The following is a 27,268-nucleotide window of genomic DNA, read 5'->3' as shown; positions in this document are numbered from 1 at the left end:
GCAGGTTTCACTCTTTAAAGAGTGACTCAGAAGTAAAAACTATATGTATTTGTAGTTCTGTGCTTTACACATACTATTCAGGAACCTTTGAAGCTCTATACTGGGTTAGCATAGCCCTTGACTAGATAGGTACTTGGGTACACAAAAATTCTTTCTGGACAAAGATTTATGTGTCTTTGTCATAGGTAGCTTTTGCATAGAATTTTTAGTGCAATTTATAGTACATGACAAACTGGATATAAAAATATAAAAGAAATAAAAAGCAGAAATAACCAATGGATAGACATGCAAAGACTTCAAACATAGAATAATCGACATAGACTGTAACTATTGAATAGCTCAGAACTCTTAAAATGAACCTACCGTATGACCCAGCAATTTCTTTCCTGGGGATTTATGCAAAGGACACAAAAACATATATTCAAAGTGATCTATGTACACCTATGTTCATAGCCACACAATTTTAGCAGCCCAAATTTGAAAGCAACTCAGATGTCCAAGGACAGATGTGTGGCTAAGAAAGTTGTGGTATATGCATAATGGAATATTACGCAGCTATTAAACATGATGAAGTCATCTCCTTTGCCACATCTTGGCTGGAACTTGATGTTAAGTAGGATAAGCCAAAAAGAGGACAAATGCCAGCTAATCTCATTTATAGGGGAGAGCTTAAGAAACAAGGATAGAAAAGGAAAACACAAAGTGAAACTTGGACTGGGTGGGATATATTGCACCAAAGCAAAGGACTCTGGGAAGGAGTGGAAGGGAGGTAGTGGAGAGAACCCTGAGGTTCTGATGATGAGCTGTCTGTGAGTATTCTGCAGTCACCTTTCACATGGAGATTGGAAACTGTACCCATGAGTTAACAACTGTACTGTAAATAAACAACACCCCAATAAGATGATATAAAAAATGAAGTTAGATCAGAGGAAAAAATTCTTACCATGAATTGAGTCAAATTATAGACTACTTGGATAAGGCAATATTCTGGACTAACAAGATTTTTAATTTCTTATAATACCCTTAATTTGTGTTGACAGTAGAATTATAAAGGTATATTGATTAATCCTAAAGAGTTAATAAAAAAAGAAAAGAAAAAACTGACACCAAGTCACTTATTAGTGAAACCATCAAGAGTTTGAGCAAAAAAATTAAACACTAATGATGGCTAGGGAAGAAGAACTGAAGGTATCACCAATAGGTGAACATTAACTTTCCCAGCAGAAACTCTACAGCGTAGGAAAAAATTCATAATACTAAAAGATAAAACTGCTAGCCAAAAAGATAAAACTGCTAGCCAAAATATGTCATACAAAGCTTTCTTGCTGGAGCTCAGTCTCTGCATGAGTCTACTGTTCTTGATGTCTTTTTTGGGGGTGGTGGTGGTGAAAAATAGGGAGGGAGAGAAGGAGAAACACTGCAGCACCATTCCACAAATCATACAACTTTCCTTCCCCCTACAGGCAATCCCGAGTTCAAAATCTAGTCCTCACACATGATAATGGATACACTCTACCAAGTGACCTTTCTCCCTTCTTTCTCCTACAGAATAATGGAAGAAACATAGAAGAAAAGAAATGAGGGGTCAGATGGTGGCGCCTTTCATTTGAACAAACACGTTAGAGTTTGCAAGGCTCCAGGTTCAAGCCCCGGGTCCCCACCTGTAGGAGGAAAGCACCATGAGCAGTGAAGCAGTGCTGCAAGTCTCATCTCCCCCAGCCCCCTCTCAAATGAACTTCAGATACTATTTTAACACACTAAAATCACGACTTTTTAAAGCTATAAAATGGGGCCAGGAGGTAGTGTACCTGGTTAAGTATACATATTACGGAGCACAAGAACCCAGATTCAAGACCCTGATCCCCATCTGTAGGGGAAAAGCTTCACGAGAGTGTAGATGCAGTGAAGCAGATGTCTTTCTGTCTCTCTCCCTCTCTATCGCTCCCTCTTTTCAATTTGTCTCTATCCAATACAAATAAATAAAGCTACAAGATCAGATAACATCTACTTATGAAGAAAACAGTTGAGTAAACCTCTTAAGAACAAGAAAGATTTGCACATACTCTGTAACTTTTTATTAGTAACATACAAGAAAACAAAATGGATTTAATCTTTTTAAATTTAATTTCTTTAACAGCTGACATTTCAAAAATGAAAAGTCTAGAGTAATCAGTAATGGAATACTTCTTAATGATAATCAAATAACTGTCCCAAGCTAAAATGTCCTGGTTGAAGATAATAAAGACAGGCCTCCAAAGGTTTCTTTTTCTTTTTTTGCCTTACAATTAGATAAAATAAAGAGATAGGAACAATGACAAATTTCAATAGATCGTAATTTTTTCCCACTAATTCAAAGAATAAAGGAAAGAAAATATGTATGACTCAAAGATATATCCTTTTCATAGGCAATTATCAATATATAAATAATTTTACTTACATCATTAGATTTGCTTTTTTCCTTATGAGAATATATAGTCCATTCCAAAAGCATATTTACTGGTTTGGTCAATAGTCCAGAACTCTCATTTCCTGACCAAAAGATTTCAAGAAGAACTGCCTTTCCTGTTATTTTCAGACTCTGAGAATCTGACCAGTCATACAGCCTAATGAAAATATGAATAAAAAGTAGATCTTTATACTATCTGATCACTATAGCTATTAAGTATATTATAATTTTTCCAAAAGAAAATTTATATAAATATAGAGGTGTAAAAGAAAATCTAAATTATAAATAGAGATATAAAATGTCTACTAGTATATTTTAATATTTAAATTATAAATATAAAAGGTGCATTAAGACTATAAAATATAAATATAAGACCCCCAAAATATGAATTTTAGTATTACTTAAAGATAGTGCTTAAAAATATTCTTAGGGAGTTGGGCTGTAGCGCAGCGGGTTAAGCGCAGGTGGCGCAAAGCACAAGGACCGGCATAAAGATCCCGGTTCGAACCCCGGCTCCCCACCTGCAGGGGAGTCGCTTCACAAGTGGTGAAGCAGGTCTGCAGGTGTCTATCTTTCTCTCCTCCTCTCTGTCTTCCCCTCCTCTCTCCATTTCTCTCTGTCCTATCCAACAACGACAACAATAATAACTACAACAATAAAACAACAAGGGCAACAAAAGGGAATAAATAAATAAAATAAATATACAAAAATATATATATTCTTAAAGTGTTTACTGCTCTCTCTTGTTTCAAGGATTTCATTTATTCTAATGAGTGAGAGCGAAAGAAAGAAAGAGACCAGAGCAATTCTTAACTCTGGTTCCTAGTGGAGGAATATACTGAGACTTGGAGTTTGGACCCTTCACATGAATGCCTTTTGCTTAACCATTATATTACTTCTCTGGCCCTGGGAAATACTTTTAAATAAATGTACTTCACATGACAAAGCAGTTATTTAAAAAAAGAAACATGTAAACAATGATGAGAAAAATTATTCTTACAATTTAGAAGTTTTTGTGGTTAAAACTTACTTTTGACTCAGATGTCTTACTTCACTTTCAACTAAGTTAAAGAAAAATTTGAGCAGTGTCAGGTGAAGCACCTTAGAGTCAACAATATTTTCTGAAATCTGATGACAGAACTTTTCATTGAAAAGACAAGACCTGAAAAACATGAACCCAGGAATCTATAATACACTAGCAATTCACTGAGTAATATCTGAACAAAAGCATTTATGATTTTAGAGCACTGGGAGAATCTTTATAAAATTTGCTTTCATAAAATACAGACACAGCAAAATTAATTTTTGACATATATAAAGTATATATTACCACCTCGTGCAGTTAACTTTTTAACATCTAAAACTTTATAATAATAGAGATTTGTTTTTCTCCATCATCTTGTGTTCTCCCTTTGTATTCCATTTTCACTGAAAAAAAAATTTGCTCTTCGATCAAACAGATATCTGCATTCTCGATTCATAGTGTCCATAATTCTTATCTTACTCAGCTTTATTTTATCTACTATTACTTAAGGGCTTAAATTTTTAACTATTACTCAAATTTAACCAATGTCATATGGTTAGTGGTTACTGAGCTGTACTGATAACATAATTTCACTGTTATTTTTTTTTAAGAACTTAGATTTCTAAAAGCTCCAAAAGAGATAGAGCCTAGGCACTCTTCTTCCAACAATACAGTCAATTATATTAAAAGTGTACTTGTAATTTTCTATCCATTCCACTGTTTTCCTTTTTTTTTTAAAAAATTATTTTCCCTTTTGTTGCCCTTTTTTTGTTGTAGTTATTATTGTTGTTGCTATTGATGTCGTCTTTGTTAGATAGAACAGAGAAGTGGAGAGAGGAAGGAAAGACAGGGAGGAGGACAGAAAGTTAGACACCTGCAGACCTGCTTTACCACCTGTGAAGCGACTCCCCTGCAGGTGGGGATCCGGGGGCTCAAACCGGGATCCTTACGTCGGTCCTTGCATTTTGCGCCATGTGTGCTTAACCCGCTGCACTACTGCCCGACTCTCTTTGTTTTCCTTTTGAATATCGTATTATTAAGGTAAGAGGATCCTTAATATTCACTAAATTTCATAATTCATTTAGTAATTAGAACTGGTTTAAAATGTGTTCCACGTTCTATTTGGTTATTCAGTCTATGTTACAACTACAGATGACAATCATAGTATCTTTTCCTTCAAATGTATACTCTAGAATACTTTGAACACATTTTAAAGCAGGTGAATATTGGCAGTTCATGTATATGCCAACCTCTTCCCTAGGCACCATCTTCCCAGATCACATGCATCTAATTATTTTGAAAGGAAATCCGGGTACTTTTACTTACTACAAAGTCTACTTTTAAGCTGTCAAAATTAAATCTCCTATAGTATCAATTAATTAATCCAAACAATTATTAAACACATCATTATGCCCCAGGCGCTATATTAAACACCAAGCATGAATGTGCTTAAGACTGACTACCAACTCTTCAGATAGAGGCTGATGCGAGGAACAAACTGAAAGGAAAGGAAGTGTTAGGAAGTGGCACCTAAGGTGTATTTTAAAGGGTTATCAGGAGTTGGACAGATATTTGAGGCATAGCAGGAATAAAGGATGGAGGAGTGTGTGAGTCCAGTGAAAATATAAGAGGTAAGAGACAGGGAAAAGAAAATTTGAGTTACTGGGTACCTTTGGGAAAATGGTGATGATGAGAATGGTAAAATATACAAGGGCTAAATCTTTTGCTAAAGAATCTGAACTGTCTCCTCTACATGAAGTGGTAAAGGATATTTATCTGAGAAATAACATGATCAGTTTGGAAAGAACTAACTAGAGCACTTTGGGAGGCAAAGAGGAAAAATAGAAGCTAGATCAATAAAACAAGCACTGCAATAGTTTATACAAGCAGCAGGGCTTTAAAGTAAAGATTGTGACAGTAACTAAAGAGTATCACTTGCCATTCTTAATATAAGTCATATATCCTTATATCACATACTATGTACAGCTGAGCTAGTACTGTTGTGTTAAATTTCATTTACATTTCAGTCACTTTCAAAAGTATAGCACTTATTTTATTGTCATTATTCTCAGCATCATCATCACTGTTGTTGTTTTACCACAGCACTGCTCAGCTCTGACTTAACAGTACCTCTAGGAACTGAACCTAAGACCTTCAAGTCTCAGGTATGAAAGTCTGTGTGTAAATCAGTTTGCTATCTCCCCCACCCTTATTTACTATTTTTTACCCGTAAAATACAATATAGTACTTGACACATCAGTAATAACTCAATAAATGTTGAAAAGGTGAATAAAAGTGGGCCAGCAAAACAGCCCACTTGGAGTGTGCTGCTTTGCCATGCATGAGACCCAGGTTCAAGCCCAACCTCCACACCACTGAAGAAAGATTTGATGCTGTGCTTGCTGTCTCTCTCTATATGAAAGCCATCCTGGAGCAATAAAGTACCAGAGATGTCTAAAAGGTATATGTGTGTGTGTGTGTGTGTGTGTGTGCGCGTGCGCGTGCGCGTGCGCGCAGGGTGGGGAAGTGAATGCCTATAGTTAACTGACCAGCTCATTTCAAATGTAACACAGTCAAATCATCAGAAGTGACTAAAAGAAAAAAAAAAAATAAGGAAATGCCTGTAGCTAACTGACAAGTTCATTTCAAATTTAATACAATCACAACCCCAAAGAGTGAACTACAGTTATTGTTTTAATCTCAGTCAAATGTCCCCCACTGCTATGAACCTTCTAAAAGTAACACATAAATGAAACATATTCCCAGTAAAAGAGGGTTTATAGTTACAGAGACATATTTGAGGAAAAAGGAAATTTTATTAGTTCTTTTCTGGAAAGAGGACAAACAGAAGGTTTCCCAAGAGAGCAAAGACTGGAAGTTTCTGGGCAGATGAGAGCATGTGTCGAACATGAAAAAGATGACATATTTAGGAAACATTCACTTTCAAAATTTAAATTTCTTTCTAGCTAAAAATTAACAGAGAAAAGACACTATATAGCTATAAAAATATGTCTGAAGAGCAAAATTTGGTGGCATTCAAATTTTATCACTTTTCTTAAAAATTATCAAGTAAGTAATGACTTGGCTTTCTAGTAAAACCATTTCATGTATTCCACTGAAGATTATATTTCTATTACAGTGATTAACAATCCATTTAGATTTGGCCATTTATAAGAAAAGCACAATAAACACAACCTGGAAACATTATATGCAGACATATAATGTTTAAAAAGAAATGTTAATTCCTCATGCTAACAAGTGTCTAAAAAAATTCTACTAGATAGAATTTAGTCTTTGCATATCCTTACCTGATAAGCACTTCTATTAGAGACCAGGTTCCTTTCATACAAGTTGGGCACTGAAACAACTCTAAGTAATATTTTGACATGGCTGGGGACTTCCAAGGTGGATGAAGGTGAAGAAGAACTGACAATATGTGAAAGTATCGGCCAGAAAATGTATCTATGTTATCCTATTATTTGAAAACAAACAAACAAAAACACTATCAATTTCACCAGCTCATTCAGTCTAGAACTTAGTAGGCTTGGCCTTAATTTCTTGCCTAGAACATGTGTTTAAGAACAGGTGAAAGTCTCATCTCTAACTAAACATTGAAAGCAAGAGGCACAATACAGAAAATATTCATAGGCACAATATTCCTAGTTACTGGAACTAATTTATATGCAATGTCTATATAGTGAGATCAGGTTTCTACCTGTGATTTGAAGGCAGTGAAAGTAAGAATCTTTTCATGCAGTCTTTTTATTGGTTATCATTATTAATTTGACACAGTTTAACTTACTATTTCTTCAAACTGGTATCTTGATAAAGAAAATGAAAAAGATTACCTTTATGAAATACTATTCTTAATTGTTTTCAAAGTTGAAGAAATATGTTTAGTGTCTGTATATACTATGAAAAATTTATGGTTAGCAATTTACTAAAGGAATAATTTATCAAATGACGTTGTAGATCGCTGCAATGTGCTTATGTTAGATACGTTAGGGTCATAGAAAACTAAGGTAGTGTTTTCCCAGGAGAGCATTGCCTTGGAAATTATGAAAAAAAAAAATACACACAATAAGTCAAATCACTTATAGTGATAACTAGTAGTTTAAAAACAGAAACATTAATAAATGGATGCCACCATCCCCTGTTCAAATGAAGAGAACATAACGAAAAGAACAGGTACAAACAAAAACTAAAAAGAGGTTCACAATTTTACACTGTTTGAACGATTGCTGAAACTCTTAAGATAGCTCTCACCTGCAGTAAGTTTTCTAGAAGAGCACGAAGAAGACAAACCGGAGGAATATAATGTGCTTGTAAAGAAGAAAGTTCTTCAATTGCTTCTTTAAAAAACTGACCTTCAATGAGGCTTTCAATTAGATTTAATATACCTCTGGGAAACTCAGCATTTTTAACCTGAAATTGAAATAATCTATGACTTAAAAGAAAGACAAAATTCCAGGATAAAACTGTGAATTAATAAGGATCTTTAATTTTCTCATCTGTAAAGTGAATGTAATTCTTACCTGTGTTACATAGTTATTATGTGATTTGAAAAGGATAATGTGCTTTACAACTACTACAAAGTATTACAAAACATACATTATCATTATAGCTATTATCCTGTTGTAGAGAAAATACTACCTTTAAAAGATGATTTTAAAAAGAGATTTGAAAGTTTTAATAATGAGACCTTAGTTGTAACTATAGTTTTTTGATGCAAAATTATTTTTTGCTAATAAGCTTAGAAGCAAACAGTGGTGTGGGGGAGCCTGATGGCAGAACAGTGGCACATCTAGTTGAGCAAACACATCTGCAAGGACACGGGTTCCAGCCCCAACTCCCCACCTGCGGGGATAATTCATGAGTTCTGCATGTGTCTGCCTTTTTCTCTATCTCCCCTAGTCCTCTCAATTTTTCTCTGTCCTATCAAATAAAATAGAAAGAACAAAAACAAAACAAAACAAAAAGCAGAAAAACTGGCTGCTAGAAGTGGTGGTGCAAAGACCAATACCCAGCTACAAGCCAGGGGGGAATTAAAAACTAGAAAAAAAAAGCAGCAGCAAGCAATGCCTATTAAACTAAAACTGTACCTCTGCACATACCGCAATGTGTAAGGACAAAGGTCCAAGCCTCAGTTTCCACCTGCAGGGGGAAACTTCAGAAGTGGTGCAGTAGTGCTACAGGCTTCTCTTTCTTTCTCTCTATTCCCCCTTTCCCTATTGATTTCTGTCTTTATCAAATACATAATTAACTAATTGACTTCAGGTGTGGAATGACAACCCTTCAACTTCATCACTCGGGTGAGACCTTTCCTTTCATAGTATTCTCTAATTCCATTCCAGGTGTTCCACTCCCCAGTAAAGTCCCCAAACCTAGATATAGTCCAGGTCCCCCGAGATAGAGCATAAGTTCACCCGTGCCCATAAACTAGGGGAAAATATATTCCTGAAAGCAGAAGTACACAAGAGCATGCAAGGAATACCCCCCAACACTTCATCTGCACTATTCCAGTCTTTAGGTCCATGATTGTTCAACAATTTGTTTGGCTTTGTATGTTAACTCTCTTTTTAGCCACCAGGTTCCGGATGCCAGCAAGATGCTGACCAGACTTCCCTGGACAGACGACCCCATCAATGTGTCCTGGAGCTCCACTTCCTCAGAGCCCCACCCTACTAGGGAAAGAGAGAGGCAGGCTGGGAGTATGGATCGACCAGTCAACGCCCATGTTCAGCAGCGGGGAAGCAATTATAGAAGCCAGACCTTCCACCCTCTGCAACCCACAATGACCCTGGATCCATACTCCCAGAGAGACAGAGAATGGGAAGGCTATCAGGGGAGGGGATGGGATATGGAGATCGGGTTATGGGAATTGTGCAGAATTGTACCCCTCTTATTCTATGGTTTTGTTAATGTCTCCTTTCTTAAATAAAAAAAATAAATTAAAAAAAATTTCATCTACTCTAAAAAAAATAAATAAAAATAAAAAAGAAATTGGACCCATGTGTCAATAACTTTACTGTAAACCATTAAAACTCCAATAAAACGATAAAAGAGATAGACTAGTACAATGTCACAGTCAACATTTACAAGAAGTATCAACTTCTAGAATATAAAAAATATTATACATATTATGTATACTTTATGTAATATAAACATTAATCCATGAAGCATATTAATATAACAAAGAGTGCCTCAAAGTACATTCTTTATCAATTTTTAACAATTTAAATGAAACTACTCTGATTTAAAAATAAAAATATGGAAAGCTTATACACATTAAAACAAAAAAGATTTAAATAAAGATATAAAGGATATATAATATGCTTCTATAAATATATCAGAAAGTTAACCTGAAAAATGGTAATTATGAAACTTATGCAATGTGAGAACAGGGATATATGCCCAAGCATGATGAACACAAGGAACAAATTCACTGTCAATTCTTACATGTACATATATGTATGTATGTATCTATCCATCTATCTATCTATCTATCTATCTATCTATGTGTATATCTATCTATGTATACATAGATATACACACGTGATGTATAACTATTTTAGTTTTAATTTTGACAAATTGCTATTTTGGGGTCTGGGCAGTGGTGTACCCGGTTGAGTGCACATGTTAAAAATACACAAGAACCCAGGTTTAAGCCCCCCGGTCCTTATCTACGGTGGGAAAGTTCATGAGTGGTGAAGTAGTGCTAAAAGTGCCTCTTACTTTCTCTTTCCTTCTCTATGTCTCCCTGTCTCTATCCAATAAATAAACAAAACATTAGAAATAGAGGAAGCATGACTAAAAACCGGAAGTTTTTCTTTAATTTTTGATTAAATAAACTACATTTCAATTTGGCTAGGAAAATTTGCTGTATAGTGGCTATAATCCTTTATATAAAAATACTTAAGTATAACAAAACACAAAGCTTCTTTTTTTGTCCCATCACCACCATACTTCAGCCAGGCCTCTTACCTCTACATTGTATACTGGTTGTTTATCTTTTCTAATGCAGTTGTATCTGACGGCCTATAAAAATAACAACCACGTTGTTAAAATTAAATATTTTGAGCTGGAATATTACTCTTCAGCTCACAAAGCATAAAACCTTGTGCAAACTTTAAATAACAGATTTAAGAACACAGCAGTTATAATTGATTTGGTGGCTTGCATAATTTTAGGTTAATGGTGCACTCATGAGTATGAACAGTATTCACTTTCTCCTGCTAAATTAAAGTAACCTGAAAGGTACAATCATACTCAATTTGAAGACCTGAAGATCCTCTGAATACTTTTTCAGTACTTAATAATTAGAAACATAAGTAGAGAACTTAAGAGTCTACATGTTTTCTATTTAGTCAAATGCTAGATCTTTCTCCATTGCTTTAAAATAACGACATCTGTGTATTTGCTTAAAAAACTTGCTGAAATCTGCAATGAATGTAAAAGAGATAATATCCTGATCCTTTAATCAGTGACAAAAACTGACATAAAACACCTTCATGGAACAATTAAAAAGAGACTCTAAATCAGCAATTGGCAGAAGAAGAGATATAAAAAAGGTGAGACTATAAAATATGCTTAAATTTGTAACTAAGTAAAAAATATATACAAGTTAAAGCATCCCACTTAGAATATAAACAAGTTAGAATGAAAGGTCCTTTCATATTATGAACAAGAAGAATATATCAAATAATTTTTTGTGAGACTATTAAGCCGAGGTCTTAGTGCAAAGCTAAGCAGAAACATGAAAACAGAAGTATCCAAGAATATATGAGTGCTAATTGAAGGCTGATAACAAGGCAGGACGAGGAGTTTGCCATTAAAAAGGGCCAGGAAATTATAACTAATATTTATCACCACTTTCTAAAGGTCAAGTCTGGACTTGTATGAGAAAACAGCACCCCTGGTGTCAAAGATGCAACCGTAATTTGCAGCCAATAGGAAGATCTCTATGGATATCACCAGGTACTCAAGCAAAAGAAAGGAGATAGGATGGGAGAATAAATAAAATCTCCCTCATGGCAAAAGCCTATGATATTTGAACAGTGGCTGCTGTGGGAGAGGCAACAATTCCTGTTACCCTGAGGACCAAAGGAGGAAAAAAAAAAAAAAGAAGAAAAACACATTTTACCCCTTAATAGCGTCACAAAAGATGTAAGTTACTATACAAAAATGCCTGTCACTATTATTAGATATTTCTATCTACCCTGTATCATTGAGGGTAGATAGAAATAAAACACTGAAAATGCTCCATCTCCAAACTCAAGAGACTTAAGGCCTGAGGTTGAGCCCAGAAAATAGAAAAAAAGATCCTCTAGTCCTCATCTTTCAACACTAGGCTAGAAAATGTGCAGAAATAAATTATCACAGCTTGCAAATATATAACTTATCTATAAGAACATTGAAGTATAAATAAGCACATTTACAAAATATCCAATACTTTACTGTTCATAAAAAAATCAAGGAAGTATGAAAAATATTTTAAAAGACATTAAACATAACAAGTAGCCACACATCATCATATTTTGGTTGTAGAGGACAGGAAACTATACAGATTCTTAGAATACTTTGATCTACCTGAGCTCTATATATATGCTTCCATAAGGCATTTTTTATTTCAGCAATATCCATATCTGTTCGAATAGTCTGGGCTTTTGATTCTTTGCCATGGTCAGCAAAACAAGATTTCTTCACTTCTTTCTGCATATGCATAACAATATTTTAGACAATGTGCTAGTACCAATACAAATGGCAAATATCACAACAGACAACAAAACACAAGAACCCATCAATACAGTGTTAACCAAAGCAAAGATCCATATAATATCCATAGTATATATAAAAACTGTGTGGTGAAATTCCTTTTTTCCCCCACAGCGGTGAACAGGCAAGGACAGGCTTTGAACCTGCAGCTCTGTCTGCCTCAGAGTCCATGTGTAGAGTCACTATACCAGCTCAGCACTCTGCAAATATCAATATTTTAATTTGGAAAGATGTAACAAATTGACTGATGTACTTTCTTAAAGTGTTTTTCATTTTAATCTGTTCCAATTTTTTGGGAACTTTTTTTATTGTTTCAAGGTTTACAGAAAACATGTTCCATCATTTATTTACATTTACTATTTTTTTCTGAGATCCTTTTGAATATATGTATATACACGTGCTATGATTTAGAATATAAAATAAAGCTATACTATAGAACAAGCAAAACAATTAAGAAGGATCCCCTTTGAAAGACAAGTTATCCTGGTTTGGTGCACACATCACAGTGTACAAGGACCCGGGTTCAAGTCTTTGGTTCCCACCTGCAGGAGGGAAGCTGCATGAGTGGTGAAGCAGGGCTGCAGGTGTTGATCTGTCTCTTTCCCTCTCTACCTCTCCTCCCCTCTCAGTTTTTTCCCTGTCTCTATCTAATAGTAAATAAATAAATAAAATATATTTTTTTAAAAAGATAAGTTATCTTGTAAAATATGGTCTGTTTTAGACTGGGGAATTGAATGATAAAAATTAAAATTTAGATTAGAATGTATTTCCTAAATTATATATATGTAGCAGTCCTGAGATATTTTTCATTTTAAGAATTTTATTTATTTTTTGAATGCTAATTTGGTGTTTCTCTCTCTCTCTCTCATTCCTTCCTCTTTGTTGTCACATTAGATAAAACAAAATATATTTGAATTAAATTTTATTGTGCACCTGTGTAAAAGGGAGAAAAACCAAACTAGTATAGTCATGGGCCCTTTGGAATACAACTAAAATATGCCTACTAACTATCTACAAAGCGGAGGACCCCTCACCCCATCTACACTATTCCAGCTTTTAGGTTCATGATTAGTCAACCATTTGTTTGGCTTTATATGTTAACTCATCTTTCAGCCACCAGGTTCCAGATGCTACCATGATGCCAACCAGACTTCCCTGGACAGACAATCTCACACACCAATGTGTCCTGGAGCCCCGCTTCCCCAGAGCCTCACCCTACTACGGAAAGAGAGACAGGCTGGGAGTATGGATCGATCTGTCAATGCCCATGTTCAGTGGGGAAGCAATTACAGAAGCCAGACCTTCCACTTTCTGCACCCCATAATGACCCTGGGTCCATGCTCCCAGAGGGATAAAGAACAGGGAAGCTATCAGGGGAGGGGATGGGATACGGTGGGAATTGTGTGGAGTTGTACCCCTCTTATTCTATGCTTTTGTCAGTGTTTCCGTTTTATAAATAATAATAATAAAAAAACCTTTGTGAACAGTAATTATAGTATTTATTAAAGCATGCCAGATAAATTAAAGATTTTACAATAGATGCATGTTATATTTAATGTAGTAAGTAATCACAAAATCAGATTTTATGTGCAGATTATATTAAGAAAGTTAAAAGTGTTTAACTTTGCTTATTGAGTTTTACCTGATCTATATGCATGTGCTTTCGTAAAGCGGTTTTAAGCTTGTTATGCTCCATGTCCTTCCTGGAATCTCTTTCTTTTTCTCTTTTACATTTTTTTCTCACAATATAACTCCTTTGGATATCTTCATCCTTTTTCTTAATTTCCTTATAATCCATTTAGATCACAATTAAACACAGCTCAGCAAGAATGATTTAAATTACCGAGTTCAAACAAATTCAACAAGTCTGACTTACATAACACATACATATATTTATAATACAAGCATAACACATTACAAGTTACAAAAAGGGTCAACAATATAGCTTACTTGTAAAGTGTGCTTTTGACATGTGCACAACACTGGTTTGAGTCAGGTCCCCACTATACTGAAGGAAACTTTCTCTCCCTGTTGCTCTCTTCTATCTGAAAAAGTTAGCCTGGAGCAATGAAGCCCCACTGTCAACAACAACAATAATTGTCTACTGTTGGAATAGGTATGCATTAGTAAGTAAAACATTCTGAGAAGTAGTTTGGCATAACCTAGTACAGTCCCCATGGCTCAGTAATTCTTAAACTAAAGAAATTACGGAACATGAGCACCAAAAGTCACAAAAGGGAAAACCCACAATGTTTATGGTACTATCATTCACAACTACAAAAGAGCTTATCAATCTGGCAGGATAGAGGCTTGTCCAGTATGAGGGCATAAGTTACCATGTGCGAGGACCTGAGTTCAAGCCCTCAGACCCCTACCTGAAGAGACAGAAGCTCTTTGAGCAGTGGAGGTGTGCTGCGGGTGTCGCTTTTTCTATCCCTATCGTTTATTTTTAATTTTTTAAAATTTGTTGAGTATAGACAGAGAAAATGAGAGGAGAGGGGGAGACTGAGCTGGAAAGAGAAAGGAAGACACCTGGAGCATTGTTTCAGTTCATGAAACTTAACCCCCTGTAAGTGGGGACTGGGGTTTTGAACATGGTAATGTGTGTGCCACTAGCTGGCCCTTTCTCTCCCTAATTCTGTCTCTATAAGAAAAAAAGGGGGGGGGGGAAGAAGAGGAGTAGGACTGTCATCAGGGGCCATAAAATCATCCTATAGACATTAAGCCCCCCATGGTAGCAAAAAACCAAAACAACAACAACAAAAAAATCAGACAGAAGTCAACAAAAAGAAACCCATTAATTTACAGGGAAGAAGACATAGCTTACTAGGTCGGGCGTGTATCTTGCAATCTACTCAGCTATGGGTTACAGCACGAGGTAGGGGTACTATGGCACCAGAGGAAGCTCATGTGCAAGGCCCCAGCTCCATAAAACAAGAACAACAACAACAACAACAACAAAAAAACTTACTTATAGTAAAGCAGACCAACAATGTAGCCATGGAAATAATTAAACATATATCTCAGAAAAAACAGCGGGAGGGAGGAAGGACAGAAGGAAGGAAAGAAGGAACAGAAAAGGAAGGAAGGAGGTAGGGAGGAAGGGAGGAAGCCAGTTATAGAAGAGTATAAGTACTGTGAATGATAGAAAGTTCATTAGCTGGCAAAACTAAATAATATATCATAAAGACATATGCAGTTTGTAAAAGAATGATGAAGAACAAGAAAACAACATTAAAACAAATTCTGAGATGTTACTAAAATAAACACAAAATAGGTTCTTTGTCTTTTTTTTTTTTTAACACAACAGGATTTTAAGGAACTGGGAATACTACATATGTTAAACTAGTTGGTGGGTGCAAGGTACTGTTTTGTATTCTTTTATTTTTTATTATTATCTTTATTTATTGGGTAGATAGAAATCGAGAGCGTAGGGGGAGATAGAGAGGGAGAGAGAAAGGGAGACACCTGCAGCCCTGTTTCACCACTTGCAAAGATTCATTCCCCCGTGCAGGTGAGTACCAGGGGCTCGAACCTGGGTCCTTGCACATTATAATGTGCGCTCAACCAGGTGTGCCACCTGTTCTGTATTATTTCTAAAGTTGTACGGAGAGGTTTCATAAATACTTTTATATGTATTTCAGATGAAAGAACTTGATGGAATGACTTATTTGGAAAATTTAGAAAAATGATGTGAAGTCTATAAAATTACTTTGAATCTGAAAGGTCTTACCTGAATTCCAAACGTGTGCCTTCCTAAGACATTTCTCATTTTAATGAATTTCAAGTCTTTATTGGAATCTCTGATTTTTTCTTTTTTATGATGTTCAGTCAAAACTGAGCTAACATTAATATCTTCAGGGTGATTTTGCATTGCTTTCTGCAGATGTATAAAAATACTTTAGTCAGACTATGGGCTAGCCATAGCTTCAACACAACCAGTGCAAGTCACAGCAGGAAAATGCATTTTGGAAGGTAGGTTTTATAAGATATACACTGAGCTTCATGTTCACATGACTACCCCACTGCTGCTGCTAGACATCTTTTATTCCTTTTTCTTTGATAAAGGGGAAGACAGAAACAGAGAAAGAGAGGAAGAGAGGAGAAGGGAAGAGTGAGCAGGGAAGGGGAGTTGAGAGGAGAGAGGGTGGACTTGTCACAGAGCTTGTATTTTAACTTGACTCTATTTTATAGTCTATGGGTTGAGTATGTTAAGATTCTATTTTGAGATTTATGTTCTGAATCTCTGATATAAATAATGCATATATAAAACACACAGTTCCTAATGCCTAGTGTGTTCTCAACATGCAGTGATTACTTAAAACCACTCTGTTTAACACAACCCCTGCATTATATAAAGCGTTCTTACCTGTCAACAATTTATACTCAAAATTTGTGGTGTAAATTCTGAAATTCTGCTTTATTGATTAAGCAGGTTTTTTTTTTTTTAAAGATTTTATTTATTTATTAATGAGAAAGATAAGAGAGAGAAAAAGAACCAGACATCACTCTGGTACATGTGCTGCCAGGGATTGAACTCAGGACCTCACGCTTGAGAGTCTAGTGCCATAGTCACTGCGCTACCTCCCGGACCACCCACGTTCCTATTCTTTATCCCTCTGAGAGTATGGACCCAGGGTCATTATGGGGTGTAAAAGGTGGATGGTATGGCTTCTGTAATTGCTTCTCTGCTGAACATGGTCATTGGCAAGCCAATCCATGCTCCCAGTCTGTCTCTCTCTTTCCCTAGTGTGGTAGGGCTCTGGGGATGCAAGGCTCCAGGACACATTGGTGAGGTCATCTGCCCAGGGAAGTCAAGTTGGCATCATGGTAGCATCTGGAACCTGGTGACTAAGAAATCACTGATATAAAGCAGAACAAATTGTTAAGTAATCAGGAACCTAAAGGCAAGAATATAGCAGATGACATTTGGAGTCTCCAGAAATTTAGTAGGCCTATTTTAGGTATATTCCAATGGGCTCATAACTTTACTATTTTTGCCTGAATCTGAGAGCTAACATGTAGGTGGACCAAAGGTATTATCTGTATGGTTTATTATTTTTATTTTTACTAGAACACTGCTCAGTTCTGGCTTCTGGTGGTGCAGGGAATTGAGCCTGGGACCCTGGAGCCTTAAGTTTAACAGTCTCTTGCATAACCATAGTGCTATCTTTCCAGCCCTGTATTCTATATGTTAATTTGTTTTTGATGGAGCCTGAGTCTGACATAAGCTTGAAAAACAAAATATCGAAGTCATTTCCATCATATGCTGCCTCTCAAACAATTTTCAAGAACAATAAACATATACATTTTAGTTCATAAAAATTTACCTGGGTTCTGCACATGGTCTCTCTTAGAGCACCTTTCATTTCAAGTAATTCTGTATCTTTCCAACAATCTTTATTTTTTTCTTTACTGCTATGATTATGCCAAACAGAATTGGCTTGGGAATCCTCATCATTCACAATTTCTTTCTGTATATATATAAAGGTAGTTTAAATGATCAGTGAATTATAATGTCAATATTATGTGTTTTTTATATTTAACTTTATAATTGTAAACCACTTTGGTAGTCTGACAAGTGGGTAAAATAGACGTCCCTAAATCAAAGCCTGTAAAACATCAGTGGGGGGTGGAGGGAGGGTTTATCAAGGTTATCATGTGATCTTTACTTTTCTCTTACTTGTATGACATCCGATATGAATTTCAAGGCACTTTGGAAGACTACAAATTGACAACAAGAGAGAAGACCTGAGAATAGTGATTTGACTGTCTTCAGTGCCTCAGAAAATTTAAAATGAAAATACTGAAACTTAGACCTTTTTCCCTTTCTACTCTTATCATCAAATAATTAGTCAGAATATACATACACTATCTGTTAAGGAAAATTCAAAAGAGATGAAGCAAGTTTAGGCTTTGAATTTCACATGCTTTTCAACGGGAGGATAAACCCTCAGACACAATCCATCAAGAATCATCTAAAGTATGGGATGAATTAATCCAATATAGACTGCATTTAAACAAAATATATAATAGAAGGGTAGGGGAGATAACATAATGGCTATGAAAGAAGTCTTTTATGCTTGAGGCACCAAAGTTTCCAGCTTCCATCTCCAACACCACCAGAAGCCTGAGTTGAGCAGTACTCCAGTAAAAACAAACAAAGAACACAGTAGAGAGCAAAAGAACTCACCATTATCATTCATAATGAAGCAAGGACAGGCTATTTTTTTAAATTTACTTTAAAATTGTTATTTATTTATTGGATAGAGACAGAGAGAAATCAAGAAAGGGAAAGATAAAGAGAGAGACAGAGAGACACCTGTAGCACCGCTTCACTGCTTGTGAAGCTTTCCTCCTGCAGGTGGCGACAGGGGTTTGAACTTGGGTCCTTGTGCACTGTAATGTGTGTTTTGAAGCAGTTGCACCATCACTCAACCCCTGATTCTTCTAACGCTGAATACAAACATTTCCATATCAATTTCAGATGTCACCATTCAATGAACACCAGTTGATAGGGACTGGAGCAGATGGTGGCACAGATGGGTGAGTGCACATATTACAATGCTCAAGGATCTGGGTTCAAGCCTCTGGTTCCTACCTGAAGGGGGAAATCTTTGCAAGTGATGAAGCAGTACTACAAGTCTCTTTCTTTCCCTCCCTCTGTCTCTAGTGAATAAGTAAATAAATAAACAAAACACAAGATAGAGAGAAATGCCTGGAAACTACACTCCAAAAGGGAGGAAAAAGGTGGTTAGGAGCCTGGAGGAGAAGAGGATGTAAATGAGGAGACACACAGCTCTGATATGAGATCTTCCAAGGAAGATAACCAGTAGAAACCTGCCCTTACCCCAGTGGTAACCTGGAGAGAATCCAGACCCCCTTAGACACATACCCAGTCCTGCTTACACAACAACTACAGAGACAGGTCTTGGTTCTTAGGAAACTAACAAAGACTAGGAAATAAGTAAAATAAAATAAAATAATAGTGCCAGCTGACAGGAAAGCAAAAGTAGTTTAACTCTCATAAAGGGAACAGAAGAAAAGAAAAGTAACACAAGTGAGCTTGAGACCAAAAGGGAATATGACATGACAAGGGAATAATAACTCTTGAGAACAAAACCTCAAAGAAATGCATGAGAGACTGTATCTCCTTATCAGAGGAATACAATATATTCTATTCCAGAGTGGTAGAAAAAAATAAGACATCAAAATGAAGCTGTCCATTCTTTTTCCTCAAAAGTGATTACAAAATGCCTTCTTTATTTGCAAAGAATGGTTATGAACACACTCCTATCTAATCTTGCATTTATGAAAGAATATGCTTCATAAGAAAATATAAAGATTATCTGCTATTTTTAGTTGCTACTCATTGCTATCCCCTAGTATTTCAGCAGCTGACTTTGAATGTTTTCAGATTAATGCAAATTAAGATTCTAGGTAAAATTTTATTATGTACTATACTTTAATCATTTCTATTTCTTTTTTATTTATTTATTTTCCCTTTTGTTGCCCTTGTTTTATTGTAGTTATTATTGTTGTTGTTATTGATATCATCGTTGGATAGGACAGAGAGAAATGGAGAAAGGAAGGAAAGACAGAGAGGAAGAGAGAAAGATAGACACCTGCAGACCTGCTTCACCGCCTGTGAAGTGACTCCCCTACAGGTGAGGAGCCGGGGGCTTGAACTGGGGTCCTTGCGCTTTGCGCCACGTGCGCTTAACCCGCTGTGCTACCGCCCAACTCCCTATTTTAATCATTTCATTCCATAGAAAAAAGGAAAAATCAGGTACTTCTACTATTCCAATCAAGAATTACTTTCTGGTGATAGTTAATACTACCACTTTTCAATTGTACGGATTAAATATATCAGAGTAGATGCATTTGGCTGTAAGAAAACCAACTATAATAAACGTAAGTAGCATGAACAATGATTGTGATTCAAAGTTAACTAACACAGCATCTCAACTAGGGTTCTGGTTCTGGCTTTATACATTTTTAAATATTTATTTATTCCCTTTTGTTGCCTTTGTTGTTTTGTTGTAGTTATTATTTTGTTATCGATGTCATCATTGTTGCATAGGACAGAGAGAAATGGAGAGAGGAGGGGAAGACAAAGTGGGGGAGAGAAAGATAGACACCTGCAGACCAGTTTCACCACCTGTGAAGCTACTCACCTGCAGGTGGGGAGCCAGGGGCTAGGGGTTCGAACCTTGCATTTTGTGCCACCTGCGCTTAACCTTCTGCTCTACGGCCCTACTCCTTCATATACCTATCTCTTCATAGTTAAAAGACCATCTACATTAGTAATTCAGGTTATATATCTGGGAGAAATCGGGTTGTCATTAGCCATCTCTTTTCAGAATGCTGAAGAAACCTACCAGAAGTTCCTCTTTTGCTTTTATTACAGGGGCATCAGCACTCCAGGCTAACTTTTCAGAGTAGCAGAGAGCCAGGAAAGAAACCACAGTACCATACAAAGTTTCTTTCAAAGTAGTGGGAGGCCTGTGCTCAAATCTTGGCCATGCATATGGCCAAAGCAATACATTATCCAAGGGAGCTATTTTGATGGTCCTCTACTGGCTCAAATGTCTTCTCTTAGACCAATCACTATAAAGAGCAAGGAGGTTATCCATAGTCCAAACAGATACTTATTATTAACTAAGGCCAAACTCCTAGCTTGTGGGGTTACTGTTCATTAGGGAAAGATAACTACAGAATGATACATCTACTTTAGTAATTTCTAGATTAATCTAACAAAAATAAAATGAGAACTCAAGATTTTATGCAGGGAGTCGGGTGGTAGCACAGTGGGTTAAGCACCCGTGGTGCAAAGCGCAAGATCCTGCGTAATGATCCCCACCTGCAGGGGATCACAAGAGGTGAAGCAGGTCTGCAGGTGTCTATCTTTCTCTCCCCCTCTAGGTCTTCCCCTCCTCTCTCCATTTCTCTCTGTCCTATCCAACAATGACAACATAAAAACAACAACAATAATTGCAACAAGAAAACAACAAGGGCAACAAAAAGGGAATAAGTATTTTTTAAAAAAGATTTTATGCAAGATGATTAAATATTACAAAAACAGAGAAGTCATCCTTGATTATATATATATATATATATATATATATATATATATATATATATATATATATTTAAATTTATTTATAAAACAGAAATACTGACAAGACCATAGGATAAGAGGGTACAATTTCATACAATTCCCACCACCAGAACTCTGTATCCCATCCCCTCCCTTGCAACCTTTCCAATTCTTTTGGTTAAGAAGGGGGAACATTAACCATCAAATCAGCCACTAAATTAATTAAGATGTTCTGAGTACCATGCGAGGAAATGCACTGTGAGAAAATGTTATAGGAGAACATGACATAATACAGGGATTCAGGAAGCTTCTTAAAAGGCAACATTATGTTTGCCTAAATAACTAGTGTAGGGCAGGAAGGCAGTTAAGATCTTTTCAGGTGAAAAGATAGGTTTGAGAAGACACTGAGGTAGGAAGTAACTTAGCTTATTAAGAAGCCAGGAAAAAGTACCCTTACAGCCAGGAATCCTGTGGGAATTTATAATAAACATGTTAGAGACTTACACCTCTATCCTAAGGGCAATGGGAAGTCACCGGGAACATTTTGGCAACTTCTTTAAGTGAAGTAAGATGGACCAGAGAAGCAAAAGGTAAATACAATTAGGAAATTAGCAAAAGTAAAAAAGGTAGAGTACCAGGGAGAATGATTAATCAGGGAATAGAGGATGAACTTCCAGTGTTAGTAATGAAGGAGAGAAGTGGTTTGAATGAAGAGTTATATGCAGCAATTCCAGTAGGACTTGGTAGTAAGTAAGATGTGGGAAGTTAAGAGAAAGGAAAGTTTAAGCAGTTACCCCCAGGTTTCTAACATATATTATTAAATAAAACCTTGTGGCATCTACTGATATGAGAAATACTGAAGGAACTAGTTTTGGCTAAAGCTACAAGCTTGGCTTTTTAGACATACTGAAATGTCTTCTATTGGGCTGTCAGAAAAGTTATGATCTGTGTTTTCTGTTTTTCTCTCCTTAAAACAAATGTATTTATTTCAATGAAATACACAGAGAAACATACAGACAAAGAGAGCAGAGTACTGCCCAGTTCTAGTTTATGGTGGTGCTAGGGATTGAACCTGGGACCTCAGAGCCTCCAGCATGAAGGTTGTTTGCAATCCTTAATGCTATCTCCCCAGCCCTTTACACTTCTCTATGTATAAATTTAACCCTTCTTAAAAAGTTTGCATTCCTGATTACCAGAGGGTTGTTCCCACTTAGACAACTTGAGGAGCAGTATATACCCCATCAGGGAAAAAGAGGCAGAGATATAGTAGAGGAATATATTTCTAAATCCTTTAGAAATAACTCCTACTTTTCAAAGTAAAATACCCAAGGTTCTCAGGTGTGATACTATTGCCCACTATTATTTTATTATTTTTTATTATTTTAGAGTTTGATGTTAAAAAGCTTATAACTGCTTTTGTAGTACCCATCAGGAAAACACTAAAATGTGGGACACACACACACAAAACACATTAAATTTAATCAATAAATGCCTTTCAAACCTATCAGAAAGTATTCCCTAATATTTAAAAGACTGAAAGCAATTGCCTTAAAATGTCATCTTAATTACTTCTAATCATTACATCTTCAAAATTCAAAATATAATTTTTATATTTCACTATACTGATATTTTACATAAACACATTCCTAAGTGCTTATTACTTATTTTTCTTACCTCTAAAAGAAAATCTCCTAGATATTGAATGGGATAAAATGGAGCCTTAAAGTTATCCTTTTCTTGTTCAGCTGTGATTCTTGTATTACTGGCAATCACATGAGTTATTCCAGTTGGTGAGCTTTTCGGTAAAATGACATTTGCTTTTCCAGCTTCCAAGACTCTAAATAAAAATATAGCCACTTAACACCGTACACCAAAATTAATGCAAAATGGATCAAAGATCTAGATAACATTGCTAAAATACTTCAGGACATTAACTGCAAAGATGTATTTGGAGACAACCCCAAGGGCAAGTGAAATTAAAACATGATGCAATGAATGAGACTACATCGAATCCAAAAGCCTCCACACATAGAAAGAAACTCCACAAGGATAAAAGGCAACCCAGCAATTGGGTGATATTTGTACATCATAATCTGACAAGGGATTACTATCAGATATCTGTATAGAACTCATATAGCTCAACCACAAAAAAAGGAAATAGCTCAATTAAAAAGTGAGCACTAAAAATATCTGAACAGTTTTCTAACAAAGATATATTGATGGCCTACATCCATATGAAAAAAAACTATTACAAATATCATTAGAGAAATGCAAATTAAAACCACAATGAGCTACCTCCTCACACTTGTGAGAATGGTTTACATCAACAAAACAGGAAATGGCAAGTACTGGTGAGGATGAGGAGAAAAAGAAACTGTTTCTGCTGGTGGGAATGCAAACTGGTACAGCCTCTACAGAAAACAGTATATAGAGAGAGACAGAGACAGAAACAGAGAGGGATTAAGTTAAAAAATAACTCAACAGGGAGTTAGGCGGTAGCGCAGTGGGTTAGGTTAAGCACAGGTGGTGCAAAGCACAAGGATGGTGTAAGGATCCTGGTTCAAGCCCCTGGCTCCCCACCTGAAGGGGAGTCACTTCACAAGTGGTGAAGCAGGTCTGCAGGTGTCTTTCTCTCCCCCGTCTTCCCCTCCTCTCTATTTCTCTCTGTCCTATCCAACAATGATGACAACAATAACTACAACAGTTAAAAAAGGGCAACAAAAGGGAATATTAAAAAAGAAAACAGTATAAAGAATCCTAAAACAAATAGAAATGGAAATATTTTATGATCCTGCAATACCCCTCCTAGGTATAGATCCAAAGGATATGAAGACACTAATGCAAAGGGACATATGCATACCCATGTTCACAGTCGCTTTATTCACAATTGCCAAGGAGTGGAAGCTGCCTACGTGCCCATGGACAGACACAGATAAATAAGTTATGAGACACTTATTCAATGGAACAATATTCTATAATTAAAAAGATGATATTGTGTTCTTCAGGACAAAATGGATGGAACTGGATGTAGGTGATTATGTTTAGTGAAGGAAGGAAGGAAGTGAAAGGCAACTACCAGATGGTTTTGTTTATAAGTGAAATACAGGGAATTGAAACACATGAACTTGCAAACAAACAAACAAAACTAACCAAACTACCTCTAAAACTGGAGAACTATGGTGGTTTATGGGAGAGTAGGAGGTATACGGGGATAGAACTTTGTTGGTAGGTGTGGTGTGGCCTGCCTATAATCCTATAATATTGTAAACTATTAAATGACTAATATAAATTAATTAAAAATGAAAATAGTGTAGTAGCGCACTGAGTATAAAAATAAGTATATCCAATCCAATCACTGAAATTCATTATTTCCAAAATAATAGTTTAACTAATTTCACTCCAGCTATATTTCAAATGCTCAGTGGCCACTTGCAGAATCATAAAAGTCTAGTGGGTCCTTGATACCTTCTTGAAATTTTAATAATTAAATCCTAAAAATAAATAAAATAGTTAATAAATAACTTTATATTGATTATATGTTGAAATGACAGTATTCTACGTATTAGACCAAGTGCTCTATTAAAATTAATTTCATTATTTTCTTTTATGTAGTTTCAAAAACTAATAAGCGAGGATGTGGCTTTCTGAGAGGACTTAATTCCTTTGGGCTATTTCAGTAGTATGAAGCATACTGCAGGGATTTTTAAAGCGTTTGCTTGAATTAACGAGAAAGAATATGGAACATAACTAGGAAAATCTAAAGCAAGATTATAAAATAAATTTTTGTTTCCTTAGCCTCACAAAGTAAATGGATAGGATGGCTTAATTAGAAGTTCAAACAGCAAACCACTGTGGCTTATTTGAACTACATTAATGATGTAAAGAAACAGAAAGTGTAAAATTGCTTTCATTTGTATGAAACCTCATCTTACCTTACAAGAGAATCACTCCTTTTATTAGCTCTAACAAGGAGGACAACTTTCCATCTGTGGAAGGCTCCTGGAGCACCAGTGCGTTTTAGTTCTTCGCGCCATCTTTTAGGTGCAGATTGCATTTGAGGTGAATAATGGGAGTCTTTTTCAATTTTATATCCCCATTCATAAGTTGTTTCATCAAGCCATCTGCCGCTTTTGGCACTATGAATTATGTAATCCTTAGTTAGTACCCACTTCCCTAGAAAGCAAAATGATTGGCCAGTCACAAAAAATAATTTTGGCTCAGATAAATGGTAAACAGTAAAGATCAAACATCAAATAAATTGGCCTTTTTCAAACATGAGATTTTAAAGCTATATTGGCAATAATATTTTTAAACTATGTGTTCCTCATATTTTGAAACTGAGACCCAAGTCACCAATGAACATTGCACATAATCTTTTCACATGACCAGCACTTTTATGTCACTAAATTATAAATCTTAAATTTTAAGGTTCAACATAGTATGTGGTACTGTTGACAAATTATAATCTTATCTAACTAATAAATCTAATTCTTTAGATTTATAATATTTCCTACCCTAAAAATCTTTCCAATAATTTTTACAGCTCTGCTACACTTTGAAAAACAAATTTACCAAGTTAGAAATATTCTCAGGTTATTTAATAACATTCTATAGACTATTTTTTAAAAAGATTTGTATTTATTAGAGACAGAAATTGATAGAGAAAAGTAAAAGAGAGAGAGAGAGAGAGAGGAAGAGAGAGAGACCTGTAGCACTGCTTCACTGCTCATGAAACATCAACCCTGCAGTAGGTATTAGAAGTTTGTTCAATCCTGAGTCTTTAAGCAATGTAGCATGATTACTTTACCAGGTGTGCCACTGCCTGGCTCCCAATTCTATAGATACTTTACCTTGGAATTTATGTTATTTTTAAAAATATGGACATTGCATGTCCCCATATGTGTAGTAATAAAGAATCCAAGTGTTTACTGGTAAGTTACTCTAAAATTGACAGTCACTTGTGCTCAAAACATTTTTGCAATTTGTGCAATAAAGATAAGGCAGATCACCACAACTGAGAAAATTACAAAGGACTGTCAGTGGTGACAAAGGAGAAAGAACATTAGGTCCTAATTTGGGCTTACAGTATTTAAAATTTTATGAAAACAAAACCATACGATTATTAATTTGATAGAAGATATAGAAACACCAGAGGAATACTTCTTTTTAAAAAATATTTATTTACTCATTCCCTTTTGTTGCTCGTTTTATTGTTGTAGTTACTGTTGTTATTGATGTCATCATCGTTGGATAGGACAGAGAGAAATGGAGAGAGGAGGGAAGACAGAGAGGGGGAGAGAAAGACAGACCTTGCAGACTTGCTTCACCACAGGTGAAGCGACGCCTGTGCAGGTGGGGAGCATGGGGCTCGAACCGGGATCCTTACTCCAGTCCTTGTGCTTTGTGCCACCTGTACTTTACCCTCTGCGCTAGCGTCCAACTCCTCAGAGGAATACTTCTATTGATTTCTTTCTTTTTTTTGTTTATTTATTTATTTTCAATATTTATTTATTCCCTTTTGTTGCCCTTATTGTTTTATTGTTGTAGTTATTATTGTTATCATCTTTGTTGGATAGGAGAGAAATGGAGAGAGGAGGGGAAGACAGAGAAAGGGAGAGAAAGACAGACACCTGCAGACCTGCTTCACCGCCTGTGAAGTGGCTCCCCTGCAGGTGGGGAGCCAGGGTTCAAACTGGGATTCTTATGCCGGTCAATGTGCTTTGCGCCACCTGCGCTTAACCCGACTCCCTATTGACTTACTTCTAAGTGTAGATCAAAGAAAACATGAGTGAACATAATTGAGGCAACAACAAAATTATCATTTTGTGCTATACTTTCTAAAAAATATGTTTCTTACTTATTGGATGGAGAGAGAAGCTGAGAGAGAAGGAATTAGTTAGGAAAGAAGAAAGACAGCCACAGG

The 27,268-nt window shown here is 35.9% G+C and overlaps 1 protein-coding gene across 10 annotated transcripts in view; it reads right to left on the bottom strand.

Moving 5' to 3' along the window:
* Nucleotides 1–27,268, bottom strand: part of SLF1 (SMC5-SMC6 complex localization factor 1) — an 80,724-nt gene that overhangs the window by 26,197 nt on the left and 27,259 nt on the right. For 7 of the 10 annotated variants that reach the window (XM_060201169.1, XM_060201170.1, XM_060201174.1 and 4 more), the window contains 11 exons: nt 25,278–25,518; nt 23,020–23,182; nt 17,576–17,719; nt 15,979–16,125; nt 13,888–14,031; nt 12,060–12,182; nt 10,455–10,508; nt 7,737–7,895; nt 6,779–6,942; nt 3,477–3,608; nt 2,438–2,603 (listed from right to left, as the gene is read on the bottom strand). In XM_060201169.1, the coding sequence (XP_060057152.1) occupies nt 2,438–2,603; nt 3,477–3,608; nt 6,779–6,942; nt 7,737–7,895; nt 10,455–10,508; nt 12,060–12,182; nt 13,888–14,031; nt 15,979–16,125; nt 17,576–17,719; nt 23,020–23,182; nt 25,278–25,518 (1,637 nt within the window). The remainder of the gene's footprint in view (nt 1–2,437; nt 2,604–3,476; nt 3,609–6,778; nt 6,943–7,736; nt 7,896–10,454; nt 10,509–12,059; nt 12,183–13,887; nt 14,032–15,978; nt 16,126–17,575; nt 17,720–23,019; nt 23,183–25,277; nt 25,519–27,268) is intronic. The other 3 variants (XM_060201178.1, XM_060201177.1, XM_060201179.1) reach the window with 3 other exon arrangements.

This window comes from Erinaceus europaeus, chromosome 11 (assembly GCF_950295315.1).
Source record: "Erinaceus europaeus chromosome 11, mEriEur2.1, whole genome shotgun sequence".
NCBI lineage: Eukaryota > Metazoa > Chordata > Mammalia > Eulipotyphla > Erinaceidae > Erinaceus > Erinaceus europaeus.
This window is presented reverse-complemented; position numbering and strand designations above follow the sequence as displayed.